The following is a 19,731-nucleotide window of genomic DNA, read 5'->3' on the forward strand; positions in this document are numbered from 1 at the left end:
AACACACACTTATAAGTGCCCTTGGGAGCTAAAGGAGACGAACAGTCATTCTGGAGCCAGTAAGGGCCATTCAGCCACAGAGAACATCTGTAGAGCAGCTCACATCCTTGCAAAGAAAGCTCTTTGGATTCTGACAATAACCCCATGAGGCTGCTAGGATGAGCATTATCATTTCCTCCTTTCACAGTGAAGAAAACCAAGGCTTGGAAAAGCAACTTGAGTGAGCTCTCCAGATACCATGCTCTTGCCAGTGTGAGCCACCTGCGATTTGTCCCACTCGTCCCACTGGCTGACCTCGGCCCTCTGCCCGGCCAATCATGCTTTGAAATGGGCCCGCTCTCCCGAAGGGCCAGCCCTTCCTGGACTCAGAGGTCATTTCCTTCAGGTGCAGCCACCTTCTGTGTCAGGCCCTGTGTGAAAGGCTAGGGGTCAGAGATGATTCAGGTAGTTCTCCATGCTATGGGTCTCTAGGACCTGGCGCCCCATCCTGACATCAGACGACAGAGCACATGCCCACAGCGTGACTCATGGTGCTTGTGTCTGCAAGAGGCCAGTCAAATTATATGTTGTTCATAAAGCCTACATGGCTGGCATAGCCACTGGGAGCAGGGAGGGGAACAGCTGGTGTTGAGCCGTGTCCAGTAACTGCAGCCAGGGGCCTGTCGGCCTGGCGTGGCTGGGTAAGTGGAGTGAAGCCAGAAGACCCCCAGGCCTGAAACGTCACCCCCGAGACCACATTCATAGCGTTGCTCTACCTTCCCTCCCCTCATCCCATTCTACTCCCCTTTCAAAGCTTTTCTTAAAATGAGAACGTTCCTTTTCCCCTGCTTTCTGGAAATACCCTTCCCTTCTTGGACTTAAAATTTAAGATCTAATTCAAATGTCAGCGCAGCCCGGGGTGGCTCAGCGGTTTAGTGCCACCTTTAGCCCAGGGCCTGATCCTGGAGACCTGAGATCGAGTCCCACATCAGGCTCCCTGCATGGAGCCTGCTTCTCCCTCTGCCTGTGTCTCGGCCTCTCTCTCTGTGTGTCTCTCATGAATAAGTAAATAAAATCTTTAAAGAAAAATAATTCAAATGCCACTTCGTCTGCCAGAGGCAGTTAGTAACTTCCTCTCCCAGCCTTTCCAAAGGCTTCTGTCAGCCTCTGAAGGACCAGCATTTGGGCTACCAGCTATGCTCTGGCTCCTGCATACCTTGTTCTGGTTGCTCAGTATAAACCCAAGGCCATGTGTTCAGTGAATGAACACACGTCTGCACGTGTAAATAAAACTTCAACACTGCCTTCAGTCTGGATGGACAGTAGAGATCACAGAGGCCTCTTCAAGCGCTGCCCTGAGGTGCCGCTCTATGGCTTTCCCATTGCACACCTCTGTTCAGTGCACACTGCACACCTCTGTTTGCATGTGGGCGTGCCCTGGCTGTGGGCCCTGGGTGTGCTCTGTGTGGAAGCACCGGGGATGAGGGTGAGAACTTTGGGGCCCAGGAAGCCCCAGGGCTGGGCCATGACTGAGTGCCGGACGAGAAGAGCAGGTTGGGGTGGGAGTTCTCTCCCATCCCTCATCCTTACTCCTTCCTTGGTCAAAGTGTCCAGAAGCCACGCACAGAGGCCTGGGGTCCGAAGAGAGCCAGCTGCAGAGGGGGACCCAACAAGGCCTTGACTCAGATCTCTGCCAGGAGGTAGGCTGAGGGGGTGGAGAGGCACGGAGGGAAGAATGGCCTGGGGACGGGTAGGTGCCTCCGCAGCGGCCGCGGCGGGCGGGGGTGCGAGGCAGGAAGACCCAGGCCGGGCTTCCCGTTCGGGCCCTTCCGCCTCCCCCTTGGGTCAGCCTGCGCCAGGCGTCTCGGGCCACGAGGCGTCCATCCGCGCAATGGGCCGAGCGAGCGGCGAGCCCCGCCCGCCGGGGAGGTGAGCGGCGGGCCCTGGCGCTGGCGCTGGCGCCGGGAGCCTGCAGGGGGCGGTCGGAGCGGCGGGGCCCGCCCGGACGGAGGCCCGCGGCCGCAGAAGTCTCCGCCCCGGGGCCTGCTCGCCGCGGCTCCCGGCTCGGGTCGCCGTCCGCTTCCTCCGCCGCCCGCGGTCGGGCCCGGCTGCCGGGGAGGCTCCGGGAGGAGGCGAGAGACGCCGGCAGCCGCGGGGAAGGCCCAGCCGGCTCGGTCGCCCCCCGCCCCGCCCCGCCCCGGCCGGGCCGCGGCGCGCGTGCTGCGGGGGAGTCCGCCCGCCGGACCCGGACGAGCGAGCGGTGCGCTGGGCGGGGGGCTCGCCGCGGCCTCCCCTCCTGGCTCCGAAGCCTTCGGGAGCGGGGAGAGCTGCGTGGGACCCATTTGGGGGAGGAGCTCGGCCCGCGGGAGCAGCCCCCGCGCCCTTGCTGCGGCGCCCTCCTTTTCTCCCGGGCCGCGGAGCGGGGCGGTGTGGGGTGATCTCTGGAAATGCCCACCCCCCCCTCCCCCCAGCTCCGCGAGCCCCGTGTGGAGGTGGCGGCCCTGCAGCCGGTTTGATCCCACTGAGCCGGGCTCCTCCAGCTTCCTTAGCTTCCCGGGGCCTTCTCTGCCCGCTTCCCCGGCCCCGGGACCTCTGCTCCGAGCCCCAGCCCTGCACTGGTTGGCCCTGCTGGCGGTTGGGCTTCAGGCAGCTGATTATCCCAGAGCGTGACCTCCCCTTAAGGACAGGCGGGGTCCCGGATAGCAGCACACTGCTCCGTGTAAGGGGCATCAGGAGAGACTTCCTGGGAGAGGGGGCCTTTGATCAGGGCCTTAAAAGATCGTGTAAGATTCTAACAAGGGAGCAAGGCCATGCCAAGCCCAAAAAAGTGTATGCACAAAGTTAGGAAAAGTGTGAGCATGAATTTGGTGAGCCGGGCAGATGCTGTCTGGGTTGGGGGCAAACTCCAAAAACTAGCTATTGTGGGTGGGCTAAGTGTTTGGACTCAACCTGTAACGTAGGATTTTAGGGAGGTGATCTGTAGCTGGGAAGACAGATTGGAATGGGGTGGGCCGAGGCTGAAGGCAGAGACCAGGAAGGAGCGGGAGGGGCCCCAGAAGTGCACAGAGGGTCTATGGTAGCACAGGAAGGGCATAGGGATCATGCAATAGGACCAGACTGGCAAAGCACTGGGAGAAGGACTATTCGACCCAGACCCACCGTAAGAAGGAGGGGAGACCAAGAGGTCAGGTTCCTAGTATAAATGTGTGATTGGGTAGATATGCAGCAAAGTAAAAGGGGAGGAGGGCGAGGAGTGTATTTGTGAAGCTTGAAGAAGGGGCAGGATAGCCAGATGGAGATGTCAAGTAGGAAGTTCATTCATTTGTTCATTTATTATTTATGCCAGCCTCAAAGGCAGCTGACATAAAAGTCACAGAGAAGATAAAATGATAAAATCATTAAAACTCAGCTAACAGGACCTGATAGCAGAGGGGAAAAAAAAACACAGAGGAGAGTAGATGATTGTTACCTGAAAATGTAGGTCCAGAAAAGCCATTGAAAATGAACGCTGGACTCATGTGAGCTTGCTAGCAGCCAAGAAAAAAAAAAAGAAAAAAAAAAAGGACACCTAAATAAAGCAGCAGGCTGAGACTCAGGAGAAAGGCCCTCATGAAGGCCCAGGGGAGAGGCAGAGGTGGTAGGAGATAAAATGGCATCTGTCAAGTGGGGGATATAGGAGAGGAAGTCAATCCGAAGGCCAGCCAGGCCAGGGCTTTCCCATGGCTGACATTTAAGGAAGGGCTGATACTTCCCAAGGAGGAAGGAGGAAGGCCTTTCTGTGGCCTGAACAGGGAGGTAGGGATGGGAAGGGGTGTGTGTGTATATGTGTGTGTGTGTTTTGTCCATTCATACAAGTCTTCTTGCAGGGGAACAGGATAGAAGGTGGCGCACTAAGTCCCCTGGATAGAAGGTGGCGCACTAAGGCCCCTGGGCTCTGACCTTCTTCTCTACCATGAGGTGGGGCCGCCGTTTGCCCAGGGTCACTTGGGGCCCTGGTCTGGGAAGAGGACTCCAGTCAGCAGGTGAGCAGGAAGCAGGGGTTTCTGTTTCTACCTCTCCTCTTCAGAGTCCAGATGGTGTCTCTAAGAGAGCAGGGATCCAGACACCAGGTGTGTTAGCCCCAGCTCTGAGATTCACAAACTGTTGGCCTTGGGCAACTCATCTCACTTCCCTGAGGTTCCCTGTTTCCCATCCTAAAGTGAGGGAGTCAAGCTAGATGATCTTTGAGGGTCCCTGTAGCTACATGAAGTCTAGGATCACTTGTCTGATTTCATTTTGCATCCAACAAATATATATATTTTTAAATATGGAATGCTTCACGAATTTGCGTGTCATCCTTGTGCAGGGGCCATGCTAATCTCTGTATCGTTCCAATTTTAGTATATCTGCTGCCAAAGCGAGCACTGCATCCAACAAATATTTATTAAGAGAGTGCTGTGTGCCAGACCTTGTGCTAAGTTCTAAGTATGTCATTATAAACAAAAATAGATGTGGTCTCTGCTCTCATGGAGGGAGGTGGGGCAGAAATGAATGTTAATCAAATAATCACACAATGAGATATAAAATTGTATAGTAACTGCCACAAAGGGGCAGTACATGATGCTGCGAGGACAAATAATGGAGGATTTGATGTAGATGTGAAGTCTGTGTGTTGGTGGGGAAATGTGGATGGGCTCTGGATGCTATTTCCGCCTTCCCCTTTCTCTCTGCAGATGAACGAATCCCCTTCCTGATCCACTGGAGTTGGCCTCTAAAAGGGGGGCTTCCCCGTGGGCTCCCTAGGTGAGGCCTCCGTGTTGTGCCCTAGAACACATCTGGGCAAAGCAGAGTAGCCCAGGAAGGGTCAGGACTTGGAGATAGCTTGATCCCCCTGTCCCTGCCCCTTCCCAGAGTGAGGGTACCGAGTCAGCTACCAGGCCTAAGAGGAAATTGGTTTCCCTTATCTGTAGTACAAGCTCGGAGGGCAGCCGGAGGGAGGATCTGTGGGAAGTGGGTGGAGTTCTAGGCAGGCAGTCAGCAGAGCTGGAATAAGGGGCAGGGTTGGGGATAAGACCTCTGTTCCTGGGAAGGATGTGAGAGTTAGACAAGGCTCTCGACTTGGGTGTCCAGGGTCAGGCCTAGATCTCAGGAAGCTAGAAGTCCAGCAATTCAGGCAGGCCTGGACTCTGAGCCTGTACAGAGGCTGGGCCTAGTAGCCGAGCCCCAGCTCATCCCTTCTTCTTGTTCTTAGGGCCTTTGTACGTCACCGTGGAAGCTCAGCGGGGAGTGGCCCTCCATCCAGAAGGCATGGATCGTTGTTCCAGGGCCTCTCTGCATCTGGTAAAACCTGAGGGGAGAGGCTGCCTGGGATCCCAGTGGCCAGGGATTGGGAGGTGGGGAGCTGGGTCTGGAGGGAGAAGCAGGCAGGAAGAAGGAGGCATAGAGGATCCACTGCCATCATCCTTCAGCGGGCAAACCCTACCCCTGCATCACACCCCTCCCTGTGTGTGGACGTTCCATCGTCCACCTGTCCAGGTATCCCTCCCTGCAACACTTTGCAGGGCATACCTACCACACTTACCATGTACTAAGCACTGGGAGGCACATATCATCCCTACCTTCAACAGACTGGTCTAACGGTCACGTGGAGATTGCCCGCAGACAACCACGCAACTGTTCAACCTAGGTTTGGCATCACTTGTCTCATGGCTCACCACTTTCTGCCATGGAGGTTCCAAACGTTCTGGACAGTCTATTGTCTGAGAGAGTCCTAGATACATAGCACCATCCTCGGTCTCCATATCCTGGTGCTGGGTCTTGCTCTGCAGCCTGACCCTACCACCACCCTTGCCATCCCTAAGCTCCTGCATCTTCCAGCCCCTTTCCTTGACCCATCCCCCTTGCTTTCCCACCCAGAAGCTGTCCAGCACCACCGCCAGAATCTGGCCGAGTGGTTCACCCGGCTGCCCAGAGAAGAGCGCCAGTTTGGCCCCACCTTTGCACTGGACACAGTCCACGTGGACCCTGTGATCCGCGAGAGCACCCCAGATGAGCTGCTTCGCCCATCGGCCCAGCTGACCCTGGGGCATCAGCACCCCCTGGCTGGACTCCCCCCTCTGGCCCTGTCTCAGCTCTTTGACCCAGATGCCTGCGGGCGCCGGGTGCAGACTGTGGTGCTGTATGGCACGGTGGGCACGGGCAAGAGCACGCTGGTGCGCAAGATGGTTCTGGACTGGTGCTACGGACGGTTGCCGGCCTTCGAGCTGCTCATCCCCTTCTCCTGTGAGGACCTGTCCTCCCTGGGCCCTGCCCCAGCCTCCTTGTGCCAACTCGTGGCTCAGCGCTACACGCCCCTGAAGGAGATTCTTCCTCTGATGGCTGCTGCTGGGTCCCGCCTGCTCTTTGTGCTCCACGGCCTGGAGCATCTCAACCTCGACTTCCGGTTAGCGGGAACCGGCCTTTGCAGTGACCCCAAGGAGCCAAAGGCGCCAGCTGCCATCATGGTCAACCTGTTGCGCAAATACATGCTGCCTGAGGTGAGTGGCCTCCTGCCCCGCCCCCACCACGGCTGTCCCTAACTCGTCCCCCCAAAAGACTTGTGTCCTGACCCCACATGTTTCTCCATCAGTTCAAACCTGCCCCTCCGTGTCCCAGCTGCGTGTCTTTGCGCAAGTCACTAACTTGTCCAAGCTTTGTTTCCTTCTCTCCCTGAGCTGTCCTGATCAGACGAGATCCTGCCTAGAAGGCACCTCACACAGGGCCCTGGTCACAGTGCAGGCTCAGTAACAGTTATAATTACCTTGCTCATCCTCATCCTCATCCTTGGACACTCGGTCTTCACGGGCTTTCTGGGGATTGAGGCAATGAGGACACGAAGGTCCTTCTTAACCCTCAACCGTGCTGTCCCCAGGCCAGCATTCTGGTGACCACCCGGCCCTCGGCCATCGGCCGAATCCCCAGCAAGTACGTGGGCCGCTATGGTGAGATCTGTGGCTTCTCTGATACCAACCTGCAGAAGCTCTACTTCCAGCTCCGCCTCAACCAGCCAGACTGTGGGTACGGAGCTGGGGGTGCGGGGATCTCGATCACCCCGGCTCAGCGGGACAACCTGGTGGAGATGCTCTCCCGGAACCTGGAGGGGCACCACCAGATCGCCGCTGCCTGCTTCCTGCCCTCCTACTGCTGGCTTGTCTGCGCCACCCTGCACTTCCTGCATGCCCCCACACCACCCGGCCAGACCCTTACGAGCATTTACACCAGCTTCCTGCGTCTAAACTTCAACGGGGAGATGCTGGACAGCACTGACCCATCCAAGCTGTCCCTCATGGCCTATGCAGCCCGAACCATGGGCAAGTTGGCCTACGAGGGTGTGTCCTCCCGCAAGACCTACTTCTCCGAAGAGGACGTCCGCAGCTGCCTGGAAGCTGGCGTCAAGACGGAGGAAGAGTTCCAGCTGCTACATGTCTTCCGCCGGGACGCCCTGACGTTTTTCCTGGCCCCTTGTGTGGAACCCGGGCACCGGGGCACTTTTGTGTTCATCGTTCCGGCCATGCAGGAGTACCTGGCCGCCCTCTACATCGTGCTGGGTTTGCGAAAGACCACCCTGCAGCAGGTGGGCAAGGAAGTGGCCGAGCTCGTGGGCCGTGTCGGGGAGGACGTTAGTCTGGTCCTGGGCATCGTGGCCAAGCTTCTGCCCCTGCGAGCTCTGCCTCTGCTCCTCAACCTGCTCAAGGTAACGAACGGCCCCAGGGTCCCAGGGCCCCAGGCTCTCCATCCCCCATATGCCCCTTTCACCTCTTGCTCCTCCCCCAGAAGGCACCTGCTGCTTCCTGCATAGCTGTGAGTCCTGTTCCTGACTCTGGCTTCAGATTTGGGCAATCTGGCTCCCAAACATAAGGGAGGGGGAGGGAGAAAGCATGGGCTGAGGATGGCTCAAAGGCTGGGAGGACGATATGAGGCCACAGGGATGTTAATGACAATCCCGTGACCTTAGCAATGGTTTTCTATTTGCTTTTTGCGTCTCTTCTCCTGGTCTTTGTTGGTGGGAGGTGGGAGTCACCACCGTCCAAGGTCTGTCCTCTGCTTTGCAGGCCCAGAAACTCCAATGTATCTAGAGGTGGTTAGACTCTGGGAATGATGACTCATCCTAACTAAATCACCAGAGACAAGTTTATAAAGCAGATGCCATTTTATTCATTTATGCCGGGAGGATAAATGGCATCGGTAATTGACTTAGGATAGTGCAGGCCTGTTCCAGAATCCCAATTACAGGCCTGAGGACTGTGTCAGGAGCAGGGCGGATATGCTACGTTTCTGAGGGGAGGAAGGATCCACCCTCTGGTGATGGCTATCAGGTGCCTTGTCAAGGAAATATTATTATGATTCCTTGTTAATTTTTAAAAAAATATTTATTTTATTTTATTTATTTGAGAGAGTGAGAGGCGCGTGCAAGTCCACTAGCTGGGGGAAAGGCAGAGGGAGAGGGAGAAGCAGACTCCCTGCTCAGCAGGGAGCCGGATGTGGGGCTCAATTCCAGGACCCTGAGATCATGACCTGAGCTAGAAGCAGACACTTAACCAACTGAGCCACCCAGGTGCCCCTATGATTCCTTTTTTAGATAAAGAAGCTGAGGCTCACAGGGGCCAAGTAATTTGTCCAAGGTCACTCAGATAGTGGATTAGCTGGGATCTAAGTCCAGGTTTTGTTATTCCAAAGCCTGTGCTCTCTCTGCCAAACTTTACTGATATATTATGGACATTTCTGTTAAGCTCCTGTGCCTTGCTGGGTAACCCTGGTCCTCTCTAGGAATGTTTCAATAGCCTGTCCTGAGGAGTCAGAGTCCCGGTCAGTGCTGGCAAAACTTTAACAAGTTTTTCTCTTTTTAGATTTTATTTATTTATTTATGAGAGACACAGAGAGAAACAGGCTCCATGCAGGAAGCCAGGTGCGGGACTTGATCCCAGACTCTGAGATCACACCCTGAGCCAAAGGCACATGCTTAACCACTGAGCTACCCAGGCTCCCAACAAGTTTTCCTTTTTTTTTTTTTTTTTTTAAGTTTTCCTTTTTATAGGCAGCAGAGCATAGGGGTTAGGAACAGGGATTCAGTAATCCAGCTCTGTGGGTTCAAATCGAGGCTCTGCCACTTACTAGCTGTGTAATCTTGGACAAGTTACTTAACCTCTCTGTACCTCCAAGTCCTTATCTGTTAAATGGAGATAATAGAATCTATATCATTGGCCTAATATGAGGACTAAATGTATTCATTCTTAGGCACATAGGAAGTTCTATTTAAGTGTTTGTTAAACATAAAAAAAAAAAAACAGGCAGCCCACCCCTTCTCCCATCATTGCCTCAGAAAGGGGGGTAATGGCATTGCTGCGGCCAGCCCACCCTTTGAGGATGGGCTTGCCTGCTCTGGATTATAGTGAGAGGCTGTGGTCTCCTGACAGGGTTCAAAGAGCCCCTCAGTGCTCCCTATTGTTAGTCCCACAACTGTGAGCCCTCTGGGAAGGAGGGTTGCCTGGCAGAGGACTAGTCTCACCTGTTTCTTCAGCCTATTGACTCAGCTTCATGGGGTGACATTTCCTCATCTTATCACCAGGTGACTGTTTTGGGAGGAGCACTAGAGCCTCCACAGAAGGAACCTCACCTGTAAAAAGTAAAAAAAAATGAGGGGCACCTGGGTGGCTCAGTCGGTTAAGTGTCTGCCTTCAGCTTAGGTCATGATCCCGGGATCCCGGGATGGAGCCCCACATCAGGCTCCCTGCTCAGCAGGGAGTCTGCTTCTCCCTCTCTCTTTGCTTGTCCCTCTACCTGCTTGCTTATGCGCTCATGTGCTCTCTCTCTGCCAAATACATAAACAAAATCTTAAAAAAAAAAAAAGTGAAAAAAATAAAATCAGCCCACAAAACAGCCTCATGGTTCCTTGCCTGAGGTCTGGGCCCCGTCTTCCCTTTCGGCCCCAGTGCAAGGCTGGGAGACAATGTCCTAAGCCTCCTAAACATTAATTTCTCCAACAAATATTTGAGCACCTGCTGTATGCCAGGCAATGTGTTAGATTCTGAGGAAGAAACAATGAACAACACCCCGGGTTTCTGCCCTTCCTTGTCCTCCGGTAGAAACACAAACGTGTCACCATAACCATGTAATTTAAAATTGCAGTGAGTGCTTGGGAAGCAAAGTTCTAGGTGCTGTGAACATGTGTAAGTGGGGGCCCTGGTTTAGGGGGAAGGATAAGGAAAACCTCTCTGCAGGAAGGGCATTTAATCGGATCCCTGGAGGATTAGCCAGGAGAAGAACTGGGAGGGGAGGGCGCAGCACCCCAGGAAGAGAGTCAGCTTTGAAGGAAGAGAACTGTGATCCTGTCAAAAAAAAAAAAAAAAAAAAAATCACAAGACTGAGAAAAGCCAAAGGGATAGAAGCAGAGTGTGTGAGTGTGAGAGGTTTGTGGCTGGACGCAGTGTGGCTGGCCGGCGCCAGATCCTGCAGGGTCTGCAAGGAACAGGAGTGATGTCCGTCATTGTTGCTGGGATGACCACAATCCTGTGGAGGATATGGATGTCTTGGTAGCCTGGCACCCAGCAAAATGCAAAACAGATGCTAATTCCTTCCCACCACTGGGCTTGCAAATATATGGGTTGTTTGGGAAAAAGAATTTCTTAAGGTCCCAAGTGTATGACTCGTGTCCAGAGGTGTCTCTGGAAAGGTCAAATTGGGGCCAAATCATGACAGATTTTCTATTCCACATGGGCAGTGGGGAGCCATGGCAGGTGCTGCGGGGGGGTGGGGGGCAGTAGTATGATCAGAGAAATGGTGCTGCACGTTTAAAAGAGATGGTGAGGCCTGAGCGGGCGGGAGAGCACACCTCTTGCTGAGCTTTGAAGGCTGAGTGGGACACAGGAGGCCAAGGGGCTGCAGCACCTGCCCCCACCCCCATGCTTTCCCAGGTGGTGCCGCGCGTATTTGGGCGCGTGGTGGGAAAGAGCCGCGAGGCGGTGGCCCAGGCCATGGTGCTGGAGATGTTCCGAGAGGAGGATTACTACAACGACGATGTCCTGGACCAGATGGGTGCCAGTATCCTGGGCGTGGAGGGCCCCCGGCGGCACCCAGATGAGCCTCCCGACGATGAGGTCTTCGAGCTCTTCCCCATGTTCATGGGAGGGCTTCTCTCTGCGCACAACCGGGCCGTGCTGGCTCAGCTCGGCTGCCCCATCAAGACCCTGGATGCCGTGGAGAATGCCCAGGCCATCAAGAAGAAGTTGGGCAAGCTGGGCCGGCAGGTGCTGCCCCCATCAGAGCTCCTTGACCATCTCTTCTTCCACTACGAGTTCCAGAATCAGCGCTTCTCCGCTGAGGTGCTCAGCTCCCTGCGCCAGCTCAACCTGGCGGGTGTGCGGATGACGCCCCTCAAGTGCACGGTGGTGGCAGCTGTACTGGGCAGCGGCAGGCACGCCCTGGATGAGGTGAACTTGGCCTCCTGTCAGCTGGACCCTGCTGGGCTGCGCACACTCATGCCTGTCTTACTGCGCGCCCGGAAGCTAGGGTGAGGTTCAAGCCTGGGCATGAAGACAGGAGAGGGTTGGGGGTGAAGAGATGGGGAAAGAAGATGCTAGGGATGCCAAGGTTGGGAGGAAGGACCGGGGGTGGGATGGATAAGTTGGGTGTGTGTGAGGGTGATGGGCAACAGGAGGGAGGGCACGGTGGGAAGGCAGGCTCCATGCAGAACTCCTCCCTTGCTTCTTACCTCCCCTCTGGCCACCTCCTGTTCCAGCCTGCAACTCAACAGCCTGGGCCCTGAAGCCTGCGGGGTCCTCCGGGACCTGCTGCTGCATGATCAGTGCCAAATTACCACCCTGCGGTGAGTGTTTCAGGAGGGGGGCTGGAGGGAGGATCTGGCCATGCTGGTGGCAGGCTGAGGTCAAAGGTGAGCTTCCTGCCTCACAGTGCTCCTGGTGCTGGGCCACCCACGCTGTGATCAAGGGGGTGGGAGCCTAGACCCTGGCCTGCCCCCCCATGTCCAGACAGGCAGCAGGGTAGAGGAATGATGCTACCAAGAATAGGTGCTAAGAAAGCCTCTAAGTGGCTAAAAGCAGTGTGGGTTGGGAGGGGTGGGGAATAATACCCAGGCTGGTTGCCTGGTAGTGGTGCCACTGACACCCTCCCAGGATTTTCCCTGTCACCTCGCAAGGATGACCCTAATGCTGGGCACTCAGTAGATACTGCCAAAGTGCTGCCTGATTTACTAGGAACCCAGAAGCAGAGTTCTGGTTGGGGTAACGGGAGGTGAATGAGGAGGAGGGCCAGGGGCATCTGGGGTGTGAGGTGAGAAAGGGAGGAAGAGGAGAAGAAGTAACGATGAAGAGGGGAGTCAGGGCAGGAGATGGGAGGAAGGAGGGGCCATCGGCTCCCACCCTGCTCCTCCTCCCCTGCAGCATCCCACACCCTCTGTTTCTTTTCTTTGTGTCCGGGCTCACCTCTACCCTGGGCTGGGTGTCCCTTCCGTCCAAGTCCCGACACCTGGCACCTGCCACAGGCCCTCATAACCTCTGGCTGCTTGTGGCTGTAGGCTGTCCAACAACCCACTGACAGTGGCTGGCGCGGCCCTGCTGGTGGAGGGACTGGCAGGAAACAGTTCGCTGACCCACCTGTCCCTGCTGCACACGGGCCTCGGGGATGAGGGCCTGAAGCTCCTGGCTGCCCAGCTGGACCGGAATCAACAGCTGCAGGAGCTGAACGTGGCCTACAACGGTGCTGGCGACGCAGCGGCCCTGGCCCTGGCCACGGCTGCCCGGGACCACCCTTCCTTGGAGCTGCTGCAGTAAGTCTCGTTGCCGGCCCATCGCCCCACCTTGGCCAGAAGCTGTTTCCAGCCCTGGGTTCTCCCTCCCTGTGTCCACTGTGTTTTTCCTGCCGAAGGGCCCATCCTCTGTCCCTGCCTTCTCACTACCCTTCCTGGGCCGGCTTCTGAACCACATCACTTCTCTGTGACTGGCCCTTACCCTGCCCCGATTCCCTGCTATCATTTTTCTTAGGCCCCAGTGGCCCCGTCTTTACTGCCCCTGGTCCCGCTGAATTCAGGTGTCGCCCCTGCCTCCTGTTGTCTGCCACCCTCCCATCACTGGTGCGTTGTGGGCACTTGTTCCATCACGTTCTGCAGCCAGGGAATGAGTTATGAGAATTCCCTTCTGCCTCTGTCTCAGAGCTCCTCCGAGTGCCATCTTCTCTTCTCTCTCCTAGCCTCTACTTCAATGAGCTGAGCTCAGAGGGCCGCCAGACTCTGCGGGACTTGGGGGATGCTGCTAAAGGCCGTGCTCGGGTGGTAGTGTCGCTGACGGAGGGGACGGCAGTGTCTGAGTACTGGTCGGTGATCCTTAGTGAAGTCCAGCGAAACCTCAACAGCTGGGATCGGGGCCGTGTCCGGCGCCACCTTGAACTACTGCTTCGTGACCTGGAAGACAGCCGAGGGGCCACTCTTAACCCCTGGCGCAAGGCCCAGCTGCTACGTGTGGAGGGTGAGGTCAGGGCCCTCCTGGAGCAGCTGGGAGGTGCTGGGAGCTGATATAGTGGCACTGGGCACCTAGCTGCGTGACCCCTGGGCCGAAGAGCCTTCCCTCTGTGGCCTCCTGGTTTGCACTACTGCTTCCAGGAAGATCTTTCTGGGGCTGGTGGTAAAGGGATAGGCACAACTGTGCCAGCTGCTTTCCTGGGGCATGTCCATCCATTGCTCTCAAGTCCAGGAACAGGGCTCCTCTCCATTGGGGCCAGGAGGACTGAGACTCATGCTGTGGCAGCCAGTTGCCCTGCAGCGCCACCAGCCTTTCCTCTGTCCTCCCGAGGAGCTTCTGATTGTGCCACCAGGGGGCGCACTTCTTAAGTGACCTGGCCAAAGGCGCGGCCATCCAGGTGCACCAGAAGGCCTGTCCCTTCTGCCTTGCTGCTTATCAGAGGACGCTGAGGATGCCTGCGGCCACCTCCTTCTCTTGTTGGTGCCTTCTCCTCCCCTTCATGTTCCCTTCCTCAACATCGTACCTGTATCGGGTACAGATACCGTACTTGGTGGCTTCTAGGGACATGCCCACTGACTTGCTTCCATTAAAAAGCTGTGTCTTCCACCTACTGTGGCCTCCTCCTTGTTGATGCTTTCAAGAAAGGGAACCGGTTTTGACCATTCTGGTAAACCACTGACCACTCTCTGTTGCAGGTGGTTCTTGGACACCAGATTCAGAGGCAGTGAGGGCCGTGGGAGCCCATGAACAAGATCCTGGGGGTGGGGGGAGGCCATGCTGGGCTGTAGGACTCCTATCACCTTTTCAGACATATTTATCCCAGGGTTAGAACTACAGTGACCAATGATCTACCTTCATCAGCCCAGAGCAGAAGCTGGGACAGTAGCAGAGTCTCCAGAGAAAGTGAGGACCCAGGGATCGGGGCAGGAGGAACGTGCACACTTCCCCAGAGGATAAGACTGTTCTCCCGTTAACCATTACCCCACTGCTTCTAAGGCAGTGTCTTTAAGGAGGCGGGACGAGACAGGGTAGGTGGGAGGGTCAGCTGGTTTTCATGAACCTTGTCCTTACCCTGAGCACTGGGTCACTGATCCAACTATGGAAGCAGCTACAGGTAGGAAGCCAGGAGAAACCCTCCGGTGGGGGCTTAGGGCAGTGTGAGGGGCAGGGTGGGAGGCAGAGGCTTCGGGACCAGGGTGTACTAGATGTCAAGGCTTGGAGTCTTGAGGCAAATAGACCCAAGTTAGGAGATAAGACATGAGTGGATTTGTCTGTCTTCCTGGTCCACGCCCTGTTCTGATATGCTCAGATTTCTGTGCCAGGGACTAGGAGGGGAAGGGAAGAGAGAGGAAGAGAAGGTCCTTTTGGAGCAGAATGGAGGGGGCAAGTCCTGTGTGTGTGTGTGTGTGTGTGTGTGTGTGTTAGGGGGGCATGATCAGGAGGAGTTGGGGTAGGGAGAGAATGTATTCCTCCTCCCCTCATCCCTTCTTTGCACAGCAGGTCTTCGGGACACAGCCTCATTAACTCAGTGAGTGCCCTGCTGGGCAGGGTTGGGGCAAGGGGCAAAGAGAATCCAAGGTGGGGAAGCTCTTCAGCTGCCAGGGGCACCTCAAGTAGAGGCTGGGACCAGAGTCCAGACGTCAACTTGCTCCTACCTGCGCCCCTCGCCTCCTTGCAGGAAGTTTGAGTTTAACGCCAAGTGGGGCATTGATAATCCTGTCCTCTCTCTGGCTGAAGACTACGACCCCTCGGGTAACCCCCTTGCCCTTTCCCCAAAGATACCACAGCTCTTCATGGCCTCCCATCTCATTGGTAACCACTCCACTCTGCCTCCCTCCGATAACAGCTTTGGTGGGCAGTTAACTATGTGGAGGTAGGAGGGGGTTGGCTGTTTTTCTCTGTCCAAGCCACCCTGCCCACGTGGCATTTGGCCTCACTGCCCAAAGCCTAACTGGGTAGAAGGCTGCCCGGTGCCCAATCACAAGGGCAGATCTGCCAGGCCAAGGTGACCAGTGCTTGGGCCATGTCCCTGCTTTCCCTTCCCCTCCGCTGTTGCCCCCCTCCCCCTCTAGATCTCTGGAGCCTGGTGCGGCCTCGCTTCTGTCTGCTGAGCAAAGAGGAAGGCAGCAGTTTTGGCTTCCACCTGAAGCAGGAGCTGGGCGGGGCTGGGCCCGTGGTGTGCAGGGTGGAGCCAGGCACCCCTGCCCAGCACCAGGGCCTGCGGGAAGGCGACCGGATCCTGGGGGTGAACAACCATGTCGTGGAATGTGAAGACTATGCCGTGGTGAGGTGGGGCTGGGACTCCCTGTGGTCTAGGAGGACATCCCATCGCACCCTCAGGGAGAGGAGCCAGTCGGTCACCTCCCTGGACATGTGGGGGCTGTACCCCAGCCTCTCCCTCCTCCCCTTCCCAGGATTTAGGGCTGTCCTGGTGGAAATGGTCGGGTGAAGGCATCCAGAGAGCTGGTTCTCAGAGTGAAACCCGGGAGGTTCCGGGGAGGGGAGCTGGCAAGAGGGGCTGGGCCCCCACCTCAACCCACATGTCCCCTGTTTAGGTGGTTCGCCGCATCCGTGCCAGCGGTCCTCGGGTGCTGCTCATGGTTTTGGCGCAGCATGTACACGACGTCGCTAGAGCTCAGCAGGGGACCAGTGCCCACCTCTGTCCTACTCTTGGCCCCGGGGTCCGGCCCCGACTGTGCCACATAGTGAAAGATGAGGGTGGCTTTGGCTTCAGTGTCACCCACAGTGAGCTTAGAGGCTCTGGAGGGCGGGGGAGTTCAAGAAGGGGACCTCAGCCCTGTCCTGGGGGCAGACGCAGACCAAAACTTGTTTTTTTTGGCCTCCAGGTCATCACGGTCCTTTCTGGTTGGTGCTGAGTGCTGGAGGAGCTGCTGAGCGGGCAGGGGTGCCTCCGGGGGCCCGGCTGCTGGAAGTGAATGGGGTCAGTGTGGAGAAGCTCACTTACAACCAACTCAGCAGGAAGGTATGGCTGTCTGTTTCCCCATCCATCCTCATCCACCTGGACCAGGTGCCTTGCCTTAGGCAGCAGATTCCTTCCCATGGGCCTCATCTCCCAATCTGCCCTCCTTCCTTTTGCAGTTGGTTCTGGGCCCTTCTCTCCCCCACCCTTACAGCCTCCTTCCTGGGACTGCGAGGAGGGCCTGCCTCTGCCCTCCCTCCCCAGGGCTTGATGCTGACACCCTGCCGGGTCCCCACAGCTTTGCCAGAGTGGAGAGCAAGTGACCCTGCTGGTGGCAGGGCCAGAGGTGGAGGAACAGTGTCGCCAGCTGGGAATGCCCCTGGCTGCACCCCTGGCAGAGGGCTGGGCACTGCCCACCAAGCCCCGGTGTCTGCACCTAACAAAAGGGCCCAAGGGCTTTGGGTTCCTACTTCGTGAGGATAAAGGTCTTGACGGTCGCCCTGGTGAGCTGGAGCCCCGGAGATGGGTAGGGGAGGTGTGTCTTGGGGTGGGCACGCATACAGGCCCTGATGCACACAGGTGGTATCCCTGGCTGAACCCCAGCCCTGAGCTTCTTCCTACCCGCCACTCCCCCAACCCCGGGTCGGTGCCTCGGTGTGCCCACCGTGGCCTGGGCTGGTGCTGGGGTTAGTTGGGGGAGGAGGAACCATGAGGATGTTCCCCTCCCAGGACAGTTCCTGTGGGAGGTGGACCCAGGACTCCCCGCTGAGAAGGCCGGGATGCAGGCTGGGGACCGGCTGGTGGCTGTGGCTGGGGAAAGTGTGGAGGGCCTGGGCCACGAGGAGACGGTGTCCAGGATCCGGGCGCAGGGCTCGTGCATCTCCCTCACGGTCGTCGACCCTAAGGCTGACCGCTTCTTCAGAATGGTGTGAGCACAGGGGCAGGGGCTGCGGCCCAGGCAGGAACCGAGCAGGGCTCAGGGGAGGCGGAAGCAACAAGTCTGTTCTACCTGCCGCCTTCCAGGTTCGCTTGTCCCCACTTCTCTTCCTGGAGAGCACAGAGGCTCCTGCCTCTGCTCAGGAAACCTGCTCGGCCTCTCCGGTTGAAACCAAGGAGCTACCTGTTGAAGACACAGCCCTGCCTCCTGTCCCAGATGGCTCCCGCCCCTGTCTCCTGTATCCGGGGCCTGACGGTGGCTATGGCTTCCGACTTGGCTGTGTGGCCAGTGAGGCTCGCCTCTTCATCTCCCAGGTGACTTGGGTCCCATGGACCTTGGATCTTTCTGATTATTTGCCTCCTGACAAGCCTTCATCTACCTCCCTCCCAAGGTCTTAGAATGTCCGGTGACTTTTCCATGGTATCTCATGTTCTGTAACTCCCCACCCCCACTTCACCACCAGGTGACTCTAGGAGGCTCAGCTGCCCAGGCAGGGCTGCAAATGGGAGATGTGATTCTGGAGGTGAATGGGTATGCCGTGGGTGGAGAGAATGATCTGGAAAAGCTTCAGCAGCTGGCTGAGGCTGAGCCACCCCTCTGCCTGAAGCTGGCGGCCAGGTCTTTCCAGGACTCGGAAGCCTGGAATCCCCCAGGGTCTGGAGAGGTAAGGAAAAAGAGACAGATGGACTGTGATCAGCCAGGGAAGGATAGAGGGAGTCAGAGAGGAGGGCTACAGGGTGGAGCAGTGTGGGGGATGCAGGCTGGGACTTGGGGCCATGGTAGGTGGGGACAGAAGGATCCATGGAACTAGCTGCTGTTCCTGGGCATTACAGTGCAGGTGGGGGCAGGGCAAAGGAACTCTTCTCATTTTTGAATGACCTTCTCTCTCTATCTCTCTCCCTTTTTTAAAGATCTTATTTATTTTTATATATATATATTTAGAGAGAGAGAGCACAAGCAGGGGGAAGGGGCAGAGGAAGAGAGAGAAGCAGACTCCCCACTGAGCAGGGAGGCCGGCATGGGGCTCAATCCGAGGACCCTTAGGACCACGACCTGAGCTGAAGGCCAATACCCAACTGACTGAGCCACCCAAGCGCCACATTTTTTTTTCTTTTACACCTTCTCTCTCCTCTCTGTCCTCAGGACTGGGCTCTGGCGTCAGAGCTGCTGTAGCCTCTGCTTGGCACACATCTGCCCAGTGGCTTTCCTGTCCTCACTCTCCTCGCAATGGTAGGAGCTGAGAAGCTCCCTTTGAGCCAGAAGGGACGTCTCAAGGATTCTGGACACCTTCCATCACAGGATCGCCCAGGAGCTCCCTCCCTTCCCCTGGGCCCACCTTCCAGGAGACAGGCCTTAGGCAGGCCCACTGGAGGGGTTCTGCCCTCTGACTCCAGAGGACATCCTGTGGGAGTTTTGGGAGATGTGGCCCCCGGATGAAGTTCTGCTATGAAATGACTGGTGTGATTTTGTGATTTATAATAAATTATACCGTTTCCTGGCACAGAGCTCCTAAACCCTTGGAATTTCCCAAGTAGTAAAAGTGGTAAAGATGTCTTCTATTTATAACAAGCCCTTTCAACCACACCTAACTTTGTTAAGGAAGTGACTTTTGGAAAGCACCTAAGGATGAGGGGGCCCAGCTGCCAAGGGAACCAACCCTGTGATTCCAGGGTTGGCATTTTCAGCCCTGCCCCACCCCCATGCTGGTCCTCTTGGGAGGAGAGACGTGCTGGGGGTTTAATTAATCACCAATGACTGGGCAGCTGGGTGGCTCAGTGGTTGAGTGTCTTCCTTTGGCTCCGGTCATGCTCCCTGGGTCCTGGGATCAAGTCCCACATCAGACTCCCCAAAGGGAGCCAGTTTCTCCCTCTGCCTGTGTCTCTGCCTCTCTCTCATGAATAAGTAAATGAAATCTTTAAAAAAACAAATCACCATGAGCCATGGCTTCATTGATCATGCTTCCAGAGTGAAGCCTCCATAAAATAACAAAAAGAGCTTGTGGTGGCCGAACAGGTGGAGGTGCTGGGAAGGTGGTACGCCTGAAGAGGGTCTGGGGCTTCCATGCTCCTGCCTCACCCTAGACATACTTGCCGGCTGTTCCTGAGCTGTGTCCTTCATAATAAACTGGTAAACTAGGGAGTAAACTGCTTCTCTGAGTTCTGTGAGCCACTCTAGCAAATGATGGAACCCAAGAAGGGGGTTGTGGGAACCTTTGTTTTTTGGTCAGTTGGTCAGAAGCACAGTGACAATCTGGACTTGACACTGGCAGTTGAAGTAGGGATTGGTCCCGTAAGCCTGTGGGATCCGGTGCTCTTTTCACATTAGTAGTGCCAGAATTGAATGAAATTATAAGGTACCCAGCAGGGGTCCACAGAGCTGTTGAAGAATTGCTTGGTGTGGGGGACCCC

At 56.5% G+C, this 19,731-nt stretch overlaps 2 protein-coding genes and 1 pseudogene across 8 annotated transcripts; 2 read left to right on the plus strand and 1 right to left on the minus strand.

Moving 5' to 3' along the window:
* Positions 1-1,446: 1,446 nt before the first annotated feature.
* On the plus strand, positions 1,447-14,076 carry NLRX1 (NLR family member X1). Of its 4 annotated transcripts, none has more exons than XM_077893826.1 (10): positions 1,447-1,679; positions 3,846-4,001; positions 4,692-4,761; positions 5,210-5,298; positions 5,875-6,494; positions 6,869-7,690; positions 10,908-11,503; positions 11,732-11,818; positions 12,527-12,778; positions 13,198-14,076. In XM_077893826.1, exons 2-10 carry the CDS (start codon positions 3,932-3,934, stop codon positions 13,517-13,519), a joined length of 2,928 nt encoding a protein of 975 aa, XP_077749952.1. In that variant the 5' UTR covers positions 1,447-1,679; positions 3,846-3,931; the 3' UTR covers positions 13,520-14,076. The 4 variants fall into 4 exon arrangements, with proteins under 4 accessions (XP_077749952.1, XP_077749954.1, XP_077749951.1 ...); XM_077893828.1 differs by lacking the exon at positions 1,447-1,679 and adding an exon at positions 2,020-2,239 and having other exon boundaries at positions 5,878-6,494; XM_077893825.1 differs by lacking the exon at positions 1,447-1,679 and adding an exon at positions 2,021-2,239.
* Positions 4,280-4,379, minus strand: LOC144311666 (U6 spliceosomal RNA; annotated as a pseudogene).
* A 76-nt stretch (positions 14,077-14,152) lies between the features above and the next one.
* Positions 14,153-18,824, plus strand: NHERF4 (NHERF family PDZ scaffold protein 4). 4 transcript variants are annotated; one of them, XM_077893837.1, is made up of 11 exons: positions 14,219-14,580; positions 14,964-14,994; positions 15,145-15,218; positions 15,539-15,750; positions 16,022-16,211; positions 16,313-16,449; positions 16,685-16,889; positions 17,116-17,312; positions 17,410-17,637; positions 17,787-17,987; positions 18,467-18,824. In XM_077893837.1, exons 1-11 carry the CDS (start codon positions 14,565-14,567, stop codon positions 18,494-18,496), a joined length of 1,521 nt encoding a protein of 506 aa, XP_077749963.1. In that variant the 5' UTR covers positions 14,219-14,564; the 3' UTR covers positions 18,497-18,824. The 4 variants fall into 4 exon arrangements, with proteins under 4 accessions (XP_077749965.1, XP_077749963.1, XP_077749964.1 ...); XM_077893838.1 differs by having other exon boundaries at positions 14,967-14,994; XM_077893839.1 differs by lacking the exon at positions 17,787-17,987 and having other exon boundaries at positions 14,153-14,580.
* The last annotated feature ends 907 nt before the right edge of the window (positions 18,825-19,731 follow it).

Source organism: Canis aureus, chromosome 3 (assembly GCF_053574225.1).
Source record: "Canis aureus isolate CA01 chromosome 3, VMU_Caureus_v.1.0, whole genome shotgun sequence".
Taxonomy (NCBI): Eukaryota; Metazoa; Chordata; class Mammalia; order Carnivora; family Canidae; genus Canis; species Canis aureus.

What these genes read in the sequence shown, in the direction of transcription:
- NLRX1 (XM_077893826.1), top strand. Translation starts at nt 3,932, where the DNA reads ATGAGGTGGGGCCGCCGTTTGCCCAGGGTCACTTGGGGCCCTGGTCTG. An exon ending in GCAAATACATGCTGCCTGAG is followed by an intron (nt 6,495 to 6,868) that starts GTGAGTGGCCTC and finishes TGCTGTCCCCAG; the next exon opens with GCCAGCATTCTGGTGACCAC. An exon ending in CTGCGCGCCCGGAAGCTAGG is followed by an intron (nt 11,504 to 11,731) that starts GTGAGGTTCAAG and finishes CTCCTGTTCCAG; the next exon opens with CCTGCAACTCAACAGCCTGG.
- NHERF4 (XM_077893837.1), top strand. An exon ending in CTCGCCTCTTCATCTCCCAG is followed by an intron (nt 17,638 to 17,786) that starts GTGACTTGGGTC and finishes CTTCACCACCAG; the next exon opens with GTGACTCTAGGAGGCTCAGC. An exon ending in ATCCCCCAGGGTCTGGAGAG is followed by an intron (nt 17,988 to 18,466) that starts GTAAGGAAAAAG and finishes CTCTGTCCTCAG; the next exon opens with GACTGGGCTCTGGCGTCAGA.